Source organism: Crocodylus siamensis, chromosome 4 (assembly GCF_052110815.1).
Source record: "Crocodylus siamensis isolate JL-2025a chromosome 4, ASM5211081v1, whole genome shotgun sequence".
Taxonomy (NCBI): domain Eukaryota; kingdom Metazoa; phylum Chordata; order Crocodylia; family Crocodylidae; genus Crocodylus; species Crocodylus siamensis.
The window spans coordinates 28,896,289-28,910,119 of NC_143398.1; the positions used below are offsets into that span (position 1 = coordinate 28,896,289).

General features: G+C 40.4%; 1 protein-coding gene across 4 annotated transcripts in view; it reads right to left on the minus strand.

The window, feature by feature from the left end:
- Positions 1 to 13,831, minus strand: part of CELSR1 (cadherin EGF LAG seven-pass G-type receptor 1) — a 263,086-nt gene that overhangs the window by 51,388 nt on the left and 197,867 nt on the right. For all 4 annotated transcript variants that reach the window (XM_090042082.1, XM_090042084.1, XM_090042083.1 and 1 more), the window contains exons 6-13: positions 12,081 to 12,238; positions 11,308 to 11,471; positions 9,394 to 9,519; positions 3,279 to 3,445; positions 2,416 to 2,601; positions 1,942 to 2,055; positions 1,392 to 1,566; positions 632 to 773 (exon numbers count right to left, since the gene is read on the minus strand). In XM_090042082.1, the coding sequence (XP_089898208.1) occupies positions 632 to 773; positions 1,392 to 1,566; positions 1,942 to 2,055; positions 2,416 to 2,601; positions 3,279 to 3,445; positions 9,394 to 9,519; positions 11,308 to 11,471; positions 12,081 to 12,238 (1,232 nt within the window). The remainder of the gene's footprint in view (positions 1 to 631; positions 774 to 1,391; positions 1,567 to 1,941; positions 2,056 to 2,415; positions 2,602 to 3,278; positions 3,446 to 9,393; positions 9,520 to 11,307; positions 11,472 to 12,080; positions 12,239 to 13,831) is intronic.

A 13,831-nucleotide genomic window follows, 5' to 3' on the forward strand; every position in this document is an offset into this window, starting at 1 on the left:
CGGTGTTTTAATGGACTATGGCAGGAGTCTGCCTAAAAGGGTGCTGAGTACAGTTCTAATCCAGACAACAAAGATGAATTTGAAAACACCCTAGCCAACACAAGGTTGCATACATATAAATCACATACACAAAACTGCCACAACAGGGAGGGTTAAGGGTTAGAGTTTTCAAGAGGAGGACATTCAACACTGTTAGGTGACACCTAAACAACAGTGACAACAGGATGAGGTAGTCAAAACCACCCTACATGGGGCCCTCTCATTTTCCAGGGACTACAAATGACCTGTATTACATTCAAATAGGACAAAGTAACACCTGGCAGACAAAAGGAAAGAGCTGGGTACCTGATTCAGTGGGCTTATTACCAGATGGAGGGTAATAAACTCCTGCCAAAGACCAGGAGTTCAGTGAAGTTCTCCAGGAAGAGAATTGAGCTCTCCTAAGCCTGACAGGAACAGAGCTGAAATCTTTTGCAGTGCTTAGGAGCTCTCCAGGAGCAGGGACTGTTATGAGACCTCAAATAATAAGGGGAATTGGAAACAAAAACAGAGACTGTTGCCTTATGCTGACTGAAGGACTAGAGGGAATGGGGATGACCAAGACTTCGAACAGGGAAAATCCTTCTCTTACTTGTTCTCACAGTACTGCCCATAATAGCTTTGTCCACATTCACAGGTGTAACCGTGGGATGAGCTGGGTTTATGGACACAGGTGGAGACATGCTCACATGGGTTCAGGTTACATACGTCAACACAGTCCCTCCCAAAGTACCCTGAGGAGACAAGGTTATAAAATTACAGCAACTGCTGTAATTTATGATTAGCATGTTTCAAAAAGACCATCTATTTTAAGCTTATACACTTAATAACATGTCTTCCATAATCAGTAGATTTCCCCTAAGATACTGTCAAGAAAGATACCTTTTTTCCTTGCAGTGAGCAGTTAATGGGCTGGCCTTTTCCACAGCTTGCAAACACTTTTTGAGCAACCATGGATTAGCAGCTTCTGAGACTTTGCTTAGGGCATGGGTTATAAACAGCTTTATATTCTTTCTCTGCATGTACAGCGGGTGACTGAACCTATTTGGGGCTCACACTTCAAAATTAAGACTAACAACAAGAAAAGTTCAAAACGTCCCTACTGGGACTTCGGGGTGTAAACCAGAAATCTTACAGTAGAGAAGGGCTGGTAGGAAAAAAAAAGATGAGAACACAAGGAGGCTCTGTAGGGCAGGGACCCTCTTTTTGTTCCATCTAAGGCCCCTAGGTGCTAGTTATGCTAACAGCATGAAGTTAAAAAACAGTATCAAAGGCCTTGGCTGTGTAACCAATGCCAGGAACAGTTCTAACTCTCTCCGTATCACACTCAGTTTTCATTCATGCTCCATTACCTGGGTCGCAGATACAGGAATAGCTATCCCAGTCATCACTGCAGTAGCTGTGCTGGGGACACGGATTGGAATCACAAGGGTTGTCTACTTCACAGCCTTCCTTTACATTGATCTTCACTGCCTGTTTCATATTCAGTGTAGCCACATTTGTAGATGTCTCCCCCATTCTTACACCCTTGAGTACAGAAAAACAATAATTTCAACTCAGAAACTTCCTTTCAGTTACAGCAGTCCAGGTATTGAATATGTATCACTAACTTCCTTAATCTTCTGAGTTTTTTAAAGAAATGTGATCTGCTTAGTCAGAAGCCAGATTTTTTTTCTTTAAGTGTTGGTCTTTGATCTGCACTATGAGGACAAAAATGATATTTCCCAAGACCAAAAGAGACTGGATTCCTAACTGAAAAGTCAAAATTGTGGTACTTGGATATTTTAAGAATTCCAGTCATGCAGGATAACAAGAACTCAGGGGAAATAAGGATCAGATATGTAAGGATCTATCATTTTAGAAGTGAAAACTTGACTACTAATTTTTTTTTTTACTTCTTACCTGCATACAGCCATAAAAGCCCTGCTGCACAGATACTTGATCTCCCGAGATACCTCCAACAATGATGCTTTTCATTTTTAGTCCAGGCAGCTGATTTCCAATTTGCACTGTACTCTATTAAAGATTGAGAAAGAAAAAGCATAGTAGATTGGATGATAAAGCAGTGGTCATTTTAACATCAAGAACTACTGTGCTATTCTTACCACATTGCACTGAATCAAAAAATAAGTATGAGTGAACTACAACAGGAAAAAACAGATTGGTAAAATGAAGATCTTTTAATGTAAACTTGATTTTCATATAGGTATATTAAAAAATATAATTTCATTGGGTGCAGTGGGCCTGGACCAAAGGTAAGTCACAAAAGATATCGGCCTGCATAGGGTAGCCACAGTAGGGTATTTGGTCACAGTCCTGTTCCCAGAACCCTGCTTTTTAAAAACTTTCAGTTATGCTGTTATGATGTTGCCTTACCTGGTACATCCCATAGTCCAAAGACATGACTGCCAGGTACTTGATGTCTTTTCCGTCTTTAGCGCTCTTCAGCTCTATTAACAAATGATGCCATTCACCATCACTGACTCGTGACTGCATCATTTTCAAACTAGCAACCTGATTCAGGCCATTGTACACGTCAAATTGTACATAGTTGTTCAGTATCTATTGGAAATAAATATCACCTGTATTCACTGTTGAAATATTCATGTATGAGGACAAGCAATAAATGCTTTCTAAAGACTGTGGTAGCAAGAAAAATACTACAGTCGTAACACCTCCCAACACCTCCCAACTTTAGAAATTCTATTTCTGTTTGTGCTGAGGAAGGCAAAAAGACAGAAAAAATAATACGAATTATAAGTTACAAATCCAGAGTGAAATCCTCAACTATGCTAAAACAGAACTCAGCGTATGAGGGAGAAGATGCTAAACCACCATTCTAAAACAGTGAAATTAGCACTTTTTATAATTAGCTTTAATGGATATGCATGCCTGATTTTCTGCCTTACTTAGGGAAAGAGGCAGTACCTTTGACTGGTCCACTTGACAGCTATCACTAGCAGAATACTAGCTCTGAGTGTGTTCTTGGGTTTGGACAGTTTATGTTAATGTGTACATATAAATATTAAGTTTTTTTATTTAATAAAATCATCTTGCCATACAAAACTTTTCAATTTTAGAATCAGCAAAGGTAGTAAGGTAATGAATCTATTAATATTTGATGGTATGTATGATACCATAAATGAGGTAGATTAAGATAAATATTTGTTTAAACCTGTAAGAGAAATTTGGGGAAAATTTCTTGAATTCTGTGATCTTCTATGCTGTCACATTCTTACCTGGATGTTGATCTTGGATGCAGTTCCTGCATTAGCTTGCATTAACATGCCATTAACTTTTCGGGTCCTGAACATAAGTCCAATGTACCACGGTACAGAAATAGTAATATCAAGGTCACTCCAAACGATAATGCTCTCACCACTGAAACGCTGGGGAGAAGGCATTACTGTAAATCAAGAGACAAGAGACAAAACATTTTATATCTTTTAACGCAAAGATTAGAAATAAATAATGTTTCGTCCCAGAGACTTCTCATCAGCAAAAGGGACCATCTTTATTGATTGCGTTAGAAAAAGCAACACATCCTGACGTCAATAGGGCTGGTTGCCTTGTCTATATAATAGGGAAAAAAATGTCCATTGTTTTATATTGTGAGCAACTGATCAACTATCTTAAATAATACAATTATCCCTACTATAATATAATTTCCCAACTGCTACCCATGCTGTAACTGTCACATTGTTATCTCAGTTATTTTCTGCTGTAAGTCTTGGAAAGAGAAAGTGGTATCTCAGACACTGTTATGTACTAACTGTTGCCAAAGACTGGCTTCAAAACAGTGACCACTGGACTATGCTTACAATAAAAAAAATGAAGTTAGATCATAACACAATTAGGTTTGGAGTATTCTTGCATAATCATTTCCCTTGGCACGATAAAAGCTAAGCTTACTGTTTATTTGATTTTAATTAATTTGCGGATTATTAAGTGAGGCTGTTTTTTTGCAGAATCACTGACAGGCCTATATTGTTGCCAGTTGCTTCAGGTATGTGGAGGCTGGAAGCTGCAAGTGAGAGAGGAACAGTGGAAAAAAGCCTGGTCACACTTAGTTCACCCTCCTTTTCAGCATCCCCTTCCTGCCACTGTGTGACGTACAATACCGGGCAAGATGGACCTACAGTCTGACCCAGTAATGATAGTTTATATGTTCTTATGTGAATAAGAGAACACTTCTATACCAACTCCTTAAACACTAAGGCATCTACCACAAGATCCTACTCTATAATCAGAGAGAGGCGTTTTTGGAGAGCAAAACTGAATACCTGTATTAATATCATTTTTGATGTGGAGTTGGTGAACAAAGCAGATCCTATGAGAATAATTTGCCACAGTAGCTTCCACTATATTGCTGACTGCTTGAATCTAATTAAGAGATTAAACAGAAAAGAAATAGCTCTGAGGCAATAGGAAATGTTTAATTAATTTTAAATCCTCCAGGGCCAGGATGGTGAGCTGTCTGAACTTCCCAGCCTTTAGGGCAGAGAGTATGTTCTTATGATATTACCAAAATATCTGCCCTTCCTGAACAGGAGTGAGTGCTATAGAGGCAAGGAAGGCAAGGTTCTTTGAATAAATCCAGTATCTTTTATCAGAACACCTAAAAGTGAGGCAGGAAAAAGCCCAAGTGTTGCCCTACCCTCTGATTGTGAGCAAATGAATTTTTACATTGGCTCCTGTTATTCGCCTTCAGGAAGAACAGACAGGGCAAATTCCCTGGTCAAAGCCTCACCGTCTTCACATGAATGTAAGTCCTTCACATGAATGTACATGGTAGTTTTTGTATGTGGAATTCAGGTCCTTAAGGTGGCTGCTCTACCATGCATGCTGGTAGAAGATACAAAGTAAGCTCCAGAGTGCTAGTACTTGTAGTACTTAAGAAGCTGTTGCTTTTTTAAAAACACACTAATCTAATTGGTTGTGCCTCTTTTTTAACACCCAAGATTCCCAGGATTCTACAACATTACAGTGTTGTCCCTCAACACAGGCAGATATGAAATGGAACTGAAAAAGACCTCATACTGCGTTCTTATCTTCAAAAAACTAGAGCTCCATAGGTCATTACTGTCATGCTCATGGGACTTAATCTTCCCTTGCATATAGCCATTCCCTCCCTCACTGCTCTTCTTCCCCAATGTCCCACCCAGGGCAGGCAGCTTTACAATGCAATCAGAACTCCAAGGCTAGGGACAGACATTCAAAAAGCCTGAGCCTGAATTGATTCAACCTTTGCAGTGGGGCTAACCTGGCTAGGCTAAATGACTGTACAGACATCTCAGAAACGCAGGCACATGGCTGCAGTGGCTCAGGTTAAAAGTGAGGGGGCATCCCTTCCATAACACTGAGCTGAGGCGGGGTGTGGCCAGACCCCTGCTGGGTGCTTTGATTAGCTCAGCAGGGAATTGATAACAGTGTTTATCACCCCATTAAGAAAACAACTAAGGGACATTACCTGCTATCTCTTGATTCTACCTGTTGATTCAGCACAGACCATAGCCAGCATGTGGGCTGCTAGCTAATACACAGACACCTCTCTGCAAGGCAGAGGAGAGGGGGGAATTAGCTGGGAGTGGTGTATGTATGGCGGGGTGGGGGGGAGAAGTGAGCAGCCTGCAGTCCCTGCCAGAGCTGCAGCCAGGGAAAGAGGGGAGGGGCCAGCCCTGTTGTGAAGCAGAGAGCCCGGCCAGCCCAGAGTGGATGCTAGGATGCTGGGGGAGTCTGATTCATCTTAAACCAGCTAGGGGACTGGGACAGACATTGCATAAACTGGTTTGATCCAAATCAGTTAAGTTTGATACTACACTACTGGTTTATCTCAAGCCAGTTTCAGCCATTTTAAACTGGTTTATGTGCACTGAACATCTGTTTTGTTACAGGTTTAAATCTGTTTCTGATCACTTAAACCAGTTTATGTATAATGTCTGTCCCTAGTTCAAGGGACCCCAGCCAGTAGAAAGGGGGAGAACATTAAATTCTTGGCGCACTGCTTGTTTGCGGTCAGAACCACCTGCATTGTAGTGCTGTGCAAATTGCCACAGAATCCACTCTACCTATCTGTTCCTACAGAGTTGTTTGGTTTCATTTTTAAAATAAATACTGTCTCTAGCCCTCCAGTTTATGAGACTAGCCCAGGTAATGTGAACGATATAATTACTGCCTGACCCTGTAAACAGCCTGAAACAACTGGTCTGAGGGATTTTCTATTTACCTGAGAAGCTAATGCTGTAATGTAAACATTTTTAACTTTTCACTACCAATCATTTTAGCAGACACTTCCAGGTGTATTATTGTCCAGCACAAACCCCAAACTGCCTGCGAGAGACAACTGTCGCAGTTGTCAAATGCCTCTAACTTTTTCCTCCCCAGCTTTCAAAGGCTCCAGAATATCCTTGACTTCTACAATCCAGTACACAATAAGCTGTGATAGTTGCACAGTAACCTATCAGTACACAATAATCTGTGACATTCTGAAACTGTGGGTGGGGAATGTAACCAATACATAAGCTACTTTTCTGATATTTTAATTTCTATGTCTCATCTGCCTAACTAAAGTTTCTCAGAAACTAATTATAAACCAATTCTGGAGAAAATGGGGGTTTTATCTATTGGTGGCAGATAGAAATGAGTTGCTAACATTCCTTTTAAATTTTCATTCAGGGAGTTAAAGAAGGGTTTCTTCTTTCATTTACCTTTTATCTCCTTTTGATCCTTGGGGTACTTATCACTATTTGGTGTCATTAGTTATTATTGGTATTATGGTAGTGCCTAGAGGAGCCCATGAGAACTGGAGGTTCCATGCTGAGAGCACCATACAAGGACACAGAGAAAAATGGCCCAGGTCCTTACCACTTTACAGGCAAACTGGACAAATTCTTGGCCTAAGCAAAGTCCTTATTACATTGGTTCTCTGTGGGCACATCTACATGAAATGCTAGGCTGCCATAGCAATGAGCTACAGCAACATAGCATTGGCAGACGTGAACTGTGACGCTGAAGTTACTGTGCAGTAGCAACAAGCTCATTGCTACTGCGCAGTAGGGTCAGAAACAAGCCATACACTGCCAGGACTGCACAGTAACAGCAGTTACTTGCGCAGCAGGGTGCATGTTTAGACACTTCCAGTGAGGTGGAAACAGAGGCAATCTTAACAAAAGGACTGTTCAAAACACATCTGCCAGCTAATCCCAACTAGGATTTAACATTAATGTGAAGATTTTCAAAGCCTGCTGTTAGGTTCAGAAGGTATATATAGGCACTTATACAAGTGGTTTGAATTTAAAAAATGCTGAGCATCATTGGTTCCTACCAACTTCATCTCTTGGCTCCTTAAATCTCTTTTCATATTTGCTAAAAATTTCCACGGTTCCTTTATAAGAAATAATTTGCTTGTGACCTGGTGCCCATAAAGAGAAGAACAATCTTCAACAAAGTTTTTGGCAAGTATAAGCATTACAGCTTAAGCATAAAAGTTCAGGTCTGCACTACCTTCATAACTGGAGAGAATTTTGCAGCAGGGGATAGCATTGTATTTATTATGAAATGTACCAGGTAAAATCCAAATAATGGTTAAGCTTTAAAACATGATTAAATATTATTTCTTAGATCATTTGTCCTTGGTTTAAAATAAAATATCTCAAGAAAAAATGCACTTGACAATTTTGATCTCTCTACTCAAAAATCAAGAGGAAGTAATGAGGAAACCAGGCCCCTTGCCTCCAATATAATTAATCTCCATTTATACCACTATGAGCAATATCAGAGCCACTTCAGCAACATCAGAGCCCTTGCTCTCTTTGGACAGATTAGTTTGTTCAACAGTAGATTACTCACGAACACTAGCACCTGACTGACAAAGCTTTCTGAATCAGACCACAGGACTAATAAGGTCTTTCATTTAGAGCAGCAGTTTTCAAACTTTGTAAAGTCACAGAACCCTTTCATATCTCTTCTTCTGTCATGGAACCACTAACCCTATCCTATGAGCTGACATGAAGCCAGGTGACCTGGGTTGGCAATGGCGGCACACCAACTCCTGGCCTGCTCTGCTATTACCTCCAATCTCTTTGCAGAACCCCTGATGACGTATTGTGGAACCCCAGGGCTCTACAGAACACAGCTTAAAAACCACTGATTGACAAGGACCACCGTCTGATGTCAACCTAACATCTACTTCCTGTCATCTGCAACCAAGAGTCTACTTAGCTTTCTTCAGCCACACTGAACAAAGGAAATCACTGTTTGAATTCCATAGAACTGGTAGATCAGTTACACCAGCAGTATAATTCCACTTATTTCAATGAAGGCACTTTCATTTAGACCACAAACAAAGCCAGAATGTAATGTTTTATTTCTAGGGAAATTTCCACAGACTAGTTGTAATGGGATTTTCCCTGTAGAACTCCGGCAGAGCATAAATAGGAATCAGCAACCTGTGCTAACCAAGAGTAGGTTATATAGCCCTTTGGTATAGCCCATAGCTATAATGCCAGCTCTGCTGTAAGGAACCTTGTTTGCACCTACAGTTTTCCTAAGGAAGTAACTTTCTAGCTTCTCCAAGGAAAAAAGCCAAATTAAAATTCTTCATTTGTTTATAAAACACACCTGATGGTTTTTTTTCCTCATATCCTTTTAACAAGTTTCATGCAGTTTTTTCCAGCAATAAGTAAACTCCAATGTCACTTTTTTTTATATTGAGGAGGCACTGCTTTCCCCTCATAGAAGTGGAGATTAAGCCCCTGTTTGTTTTGGGCCTAGCTCAAAGGCCAGTAAAAACAATGGGAGTCTTGCCAGTGATTTAATGGGATTCATATCAGGCTCTTCTATTTTCAACAAATAGCTCTACTACATTAGACAAACAGCTCCAAACATGGTCAACTAAATTCACTAATGAAAGCAAATAAAGGTAAAAGCTGTTACTGTCAATCCCAATAAGTCAACTGCCATTTTTAAATGTAGATGCTGGGGTTTTGGTTGTAGCCATGCTGGTCTAAGGATACAGGCAGGCAAGGCTCTTTAAGTAGATGTGACATCTTTTATTAAACCAACTGAATAGGTGGAAAAAAGTTCTTAGCAAGCTTTCAGGTGCAAACACCTGTCTTCAGGCACAGGGAGTCTTTGCTGTTCTGAGACTCCAAGGAAATCTTTAAAGGTAGATGAACACACAGTTATTTTAAATATACAATGGGTGAATTTTATTTTTTAGCTACAACATTTTATTACCTGTCTCCCTAAAGCATCTCAAAAAGACATATACATTATGAGAAGTTAATTATTACAATGCACAAAACCTATTAGTGAACATAAAGACACATGCCATAGGAGCTTTGCATACCATACCTTGCTCACAGTTTTTCCCACCATATCGCAGAGGGCACTCACAAGCATAGGTATTCCATTTATTCACACATGTTCCCCCATTCTGACACCAGCTACTCTCACAGTAGTTCTTCTGAGCTGCACAGCCTGGAATTTAGAAAATGGAGTTACTCAACCAAACCATGCACTGCTTGTGTGTCTCGAATGGTGTTTGTATTACACAAAAGTTTCTAACACTTCAAGTGGCTTTAACCATAAGTTTTTGAATAATCTAACAAGCTTCTGAATGACTGTACCTGCAAGACGGTACCTGGAAGTTTGTCAGTACTAAAGAGAAAGGAAATCACTAAACCAGCACAGCACTTCTTTTTCAATGCCCCTCAGGTCAGTAAAACAAAGGAGAGAGGGTCCATATTGTCAAGAGAGACCAAGAAACCAGACAGATACAGCTGAAGTGCTAAGTTAAACACTAATTTAATGCAACAGAACCCAGTGGAATTACACCATGTACCAAAGTGCTTCCAAATCAGAAAATAACCAAAGAAAAACCTTACTTTATTCAATTTTGCTTAAAAAATATTGCTATAAACTAAAAGTTGTACTATACTGTACTGGCAAAAGCTAAGCAATTCACAGTTAGGGCTGCAAGTCCATCCTTAGTTCATGGTCCACATACAGGATTAATGTGGAGCTCTTTCCCCACAGTTCATCCTTTAACCAGATCTCCACTCAGTGACAGAAGGAATGAGACATTTTTACATTATACTGAAACCTACTGCACTGCCTCATTTGCGGAAGAGAGCACTTTCAGACTTCTTCAGCACAGGAAGTCAGGCATGTCAGCTTGGACTCCAGCACATCTCTTGTTGAGGCAGTTACCAGCACTATTCAGCAGGACAGGAGACTCACCCATATTACATTTAAAATGGTTAGAAAAATCATGATAACTATGAACATATTCTGTGCACACTGCATTTCTAGTTTGGTGGCTACTGGATTTGTTTTAAAAGAAGAACTGAATTTTCAGAACTGGCTAAACTATTCCATTTTTTTGACCCAATTACACAAAGTTTCAGAGCTGAGTGTGATCCAACTGCTGTGCTTCAGACATATACAAATAGAGGGTTCTTAAAGGAAATTCAGGTACAGCAGATTGAGTGCAGGCTAAATATGTCACTCAATGACTACTTTGCATGAAACATGGCTTCAGGGTTCACTCAGGGCTAAATTCTCTGCACAAATTCCTGAAAAAGATTCTTGTCAATGCAGGGAGTCCAAATAAGCTCTGTGCACCTCTTAAGTGCCACTTCATCCTTCAAGTGCTCCATACACTCAAAGGTACTATGTGTGTCTTTGGTACAAGAATTAAAATTACCTAGCTCAAGTAAACAGGGTAATGTGCACAGTGACCAAAGCTGAGGACAGTTCAACAAGTGGCTGATGCAACCTTAGGAGTGCAGCAGCTTCTGTGGCTGTTATACTCCTCTCAGAAAGACAAGCAGAGGGGCTGGCACTGAAGACAGAAAAGGGGTTTCCTTCTTTTTCCATCCCCATCCAATCTATTCTGCACTAGGTGGTCTGGGCTCCTTCCTCACACTCCCAAAACTTCCCTTCCACAGCTCAGCGGAGCAGGAAGAACTCTGACACTGGGCAGTGGTGGTAGCACAAATTGTAGGAAGTTTTTTGGCTGAAATGAAAAATACCATGCCCAGCTCCTGCAGATGCCTACCCACTGTTTGCAGGCAAAATTAGCCAATCTGCACCAGCTTGCACACAGCCAGTCAAATCAATCTTACATGTAAAAAGGCTGTTCTTGCAGTTTTCAGCCACATGCATAGCACCCTTTCTTGAAAATCTGGCTCTCAATTTGTGCTTATATACTCAGGGTGACTGAAAGCTTTTTCTTGTGGATTTTCAAATAACAGGAGCTTATACCTGGCAGAGTGCCGTTATTGGCTATGAAACCAGCCATGTCGATTGGCTTGCTGTCAATGGAGAGGTTCCTCATGCACCCAACAAACTGTCTGTTATGTACAGGAAAATCTTCTGGTAGGTTTGGGACACCCCCAAGAAGGAGGGGGCCAGTGAGGTCCAAAGACCTAAAGAAATAAGAATAAAGAAATAAGATACAGATTATTTTTACATTTAAATGAGCCTTAATTTCAGTGAGTGCCCCCTTGCTCTTGTTTATAAGAAAGGATAATCTGATTGGCTTTTTCTGTATTATTCATTATTTTATATCTACCATGTTATTTGTTATTCGGTTCTTTAAATGAAACAGTGCAGAGCTTACGATCTTCCCTTTTAGAGAAGCCTGTTTAGGTGTCTCATTGCTTTTCCCTTCTCTCTTGCTACATCCTTTTCGGATGGTATGATTTTAAATGATGATACAATATTTTAACCATTTTTGTCCCTTTCTTATTTAAGCTTAACATTGTACTTGCTTTTCTAACCACACTGTACATAGCACAGATGTTTTCACTGAGCTTTCTTCATTAATTCTTAGATCCCTTTCATTGCAGTTAATTTAGGCATAGGTCTGCTTACGAGCAGTTCACCTTACCCCTCCCAGTTACAAGCACTGGCACTGAATTCCACCTTGCCAGTTTAAAGGTGGCCAGTTTGCTTTCTTATAGGTTCTTTGCTATATGGACTCAATTTCCCTTAATGGTAAAAATGAAAAGAAAATATATGTAAAATACCCTTACTTCTTTGAGCCAGTCTGAGTCCCTTGTGCAGCACATGTGTAGTTGCCAATGAGACTTCCAAAGCGCACAGCCACTGCAGTGTCACAGTCATCCACTGTCACTACTGCCACCTTTTCTCCAGAAGGCCCATGAGGAATTCCTAATCTTCCAATGTTAGGCTTCAAACAATAAATGACACACTTGTAAATAATGCTAGACACACAAAGGAATACATACAGTGCCAATTCACTCACAAAGCGACATTCTTCACATTCTTTTGAGATTACTCAGATAGGGTACACAAACATGAATTAAGGGGTATCTCTTCCAGGTCAGCTATTCAAAAGGAAACCCAATGGCTGATTTCAGAGAATGTTAATAAGCTTCCAGATGAACAATGGAATGATTTTTACCCTTGATTTGAACTTGAAAAACAGATGTGCAGCTTGGCTTCCTTTCTCTGGATAAAGTGAATTGCCTCAAATCACTTCAAACATCTTTTTTCAACTATATGAAGTGGGAAGATCACAGCTCAAGTTGTATTCTAATAATTGTTTACGCAGTGCGTGCATCTACATGTGTAATTAATGTAGCCAAATATAATGCAGTAAGCTTTCTCTGGGAGCATATCTATACGTGCGCCAACTGGGACAGGAGCAGTTCAGGGAAGGGCTACTCTGGCCCTGTTCTGCTCCCATATAGGATCGGCTCTAGGCTCCCCCAGGTGCCAACCCTGAGTTGGTAGGGGGCACCAAAGTCAGACCTGAGGTCTTGGGTGTGGGACAGGCTGTCCTGCATCTGGGCAGCTGTTTCCCAGCCCCTTGCCCTGATCAGCTGATTGGGGCAGGAGGCTGGGAAAGTGTCCTCTCCCCCACAGCTGTTTCCCAGACCCCTGCCCCAATTGGGCAATGAATCACCGCTGGGGGCTAGCTTAGAGCTCCCCCTCTTCTGGGGCAGCTGGCAGTGAGCTTTGAACTGGATGGGGATTTCCCAGAGCAGCTGGGGGCCGGCCGGGAGCTGTTTAATTTACCCTGAAAGCCCACTTGTGAGGTCAGAGTGGCATCTTCCTTATTTTACAAAAAAAATAAGAAAGGATATACAAAAAAATTAAAAGAATTCAAAGTCCCAAAAAAGTCTATGGCAACATCAGAACTGGATGCAAACTTCTTAAATCCCAGCCTCACATCCTAATTACAAAAGTTTCCTTTGTCCCAGTACAACTCTGTTAACTACAATATCAGATTTACTCCATTTGTAATTAACAGCAGAAAGAAGCTGCCATACAGAAACTAAAGGATTTGAGATACAGATTCTTCTGACAGTTACATCTTTAATGTTTATAAAAGGCATAATAATGATGCAAACAAAGAATTAGATCTTTCATATTTCATTGAAAGAATTAGATCTTTCATATTTACCTGCTGAAAGTAGATAATTTTCTGCTTTTGCATCTATGAGAACATTTAAAGTAATACATAGTTCATAAGGCAGGTCTTATTCATAAGGCAGATCCTATTTGGTTTACTTGTGTCCCTCTGAGGTCAGCGGAACTACTAATATGAGAAAAGTGAACAGGATCTAACCCAGACACATTACATAACTGAAATTCAAAAGCTATGAGCTATTTTATGATCTTTGCTTACTAGTAGTAACGACACATTCAGCCTCTGCTTCAGCTTCTTTTCAGAACTTTTAGTCATTTACCTTGCAGCACTGTGCAATTCTGAATTCTTTATTTTCACCAAAAACTAAGACAAAGCAAGGGGAGAAAA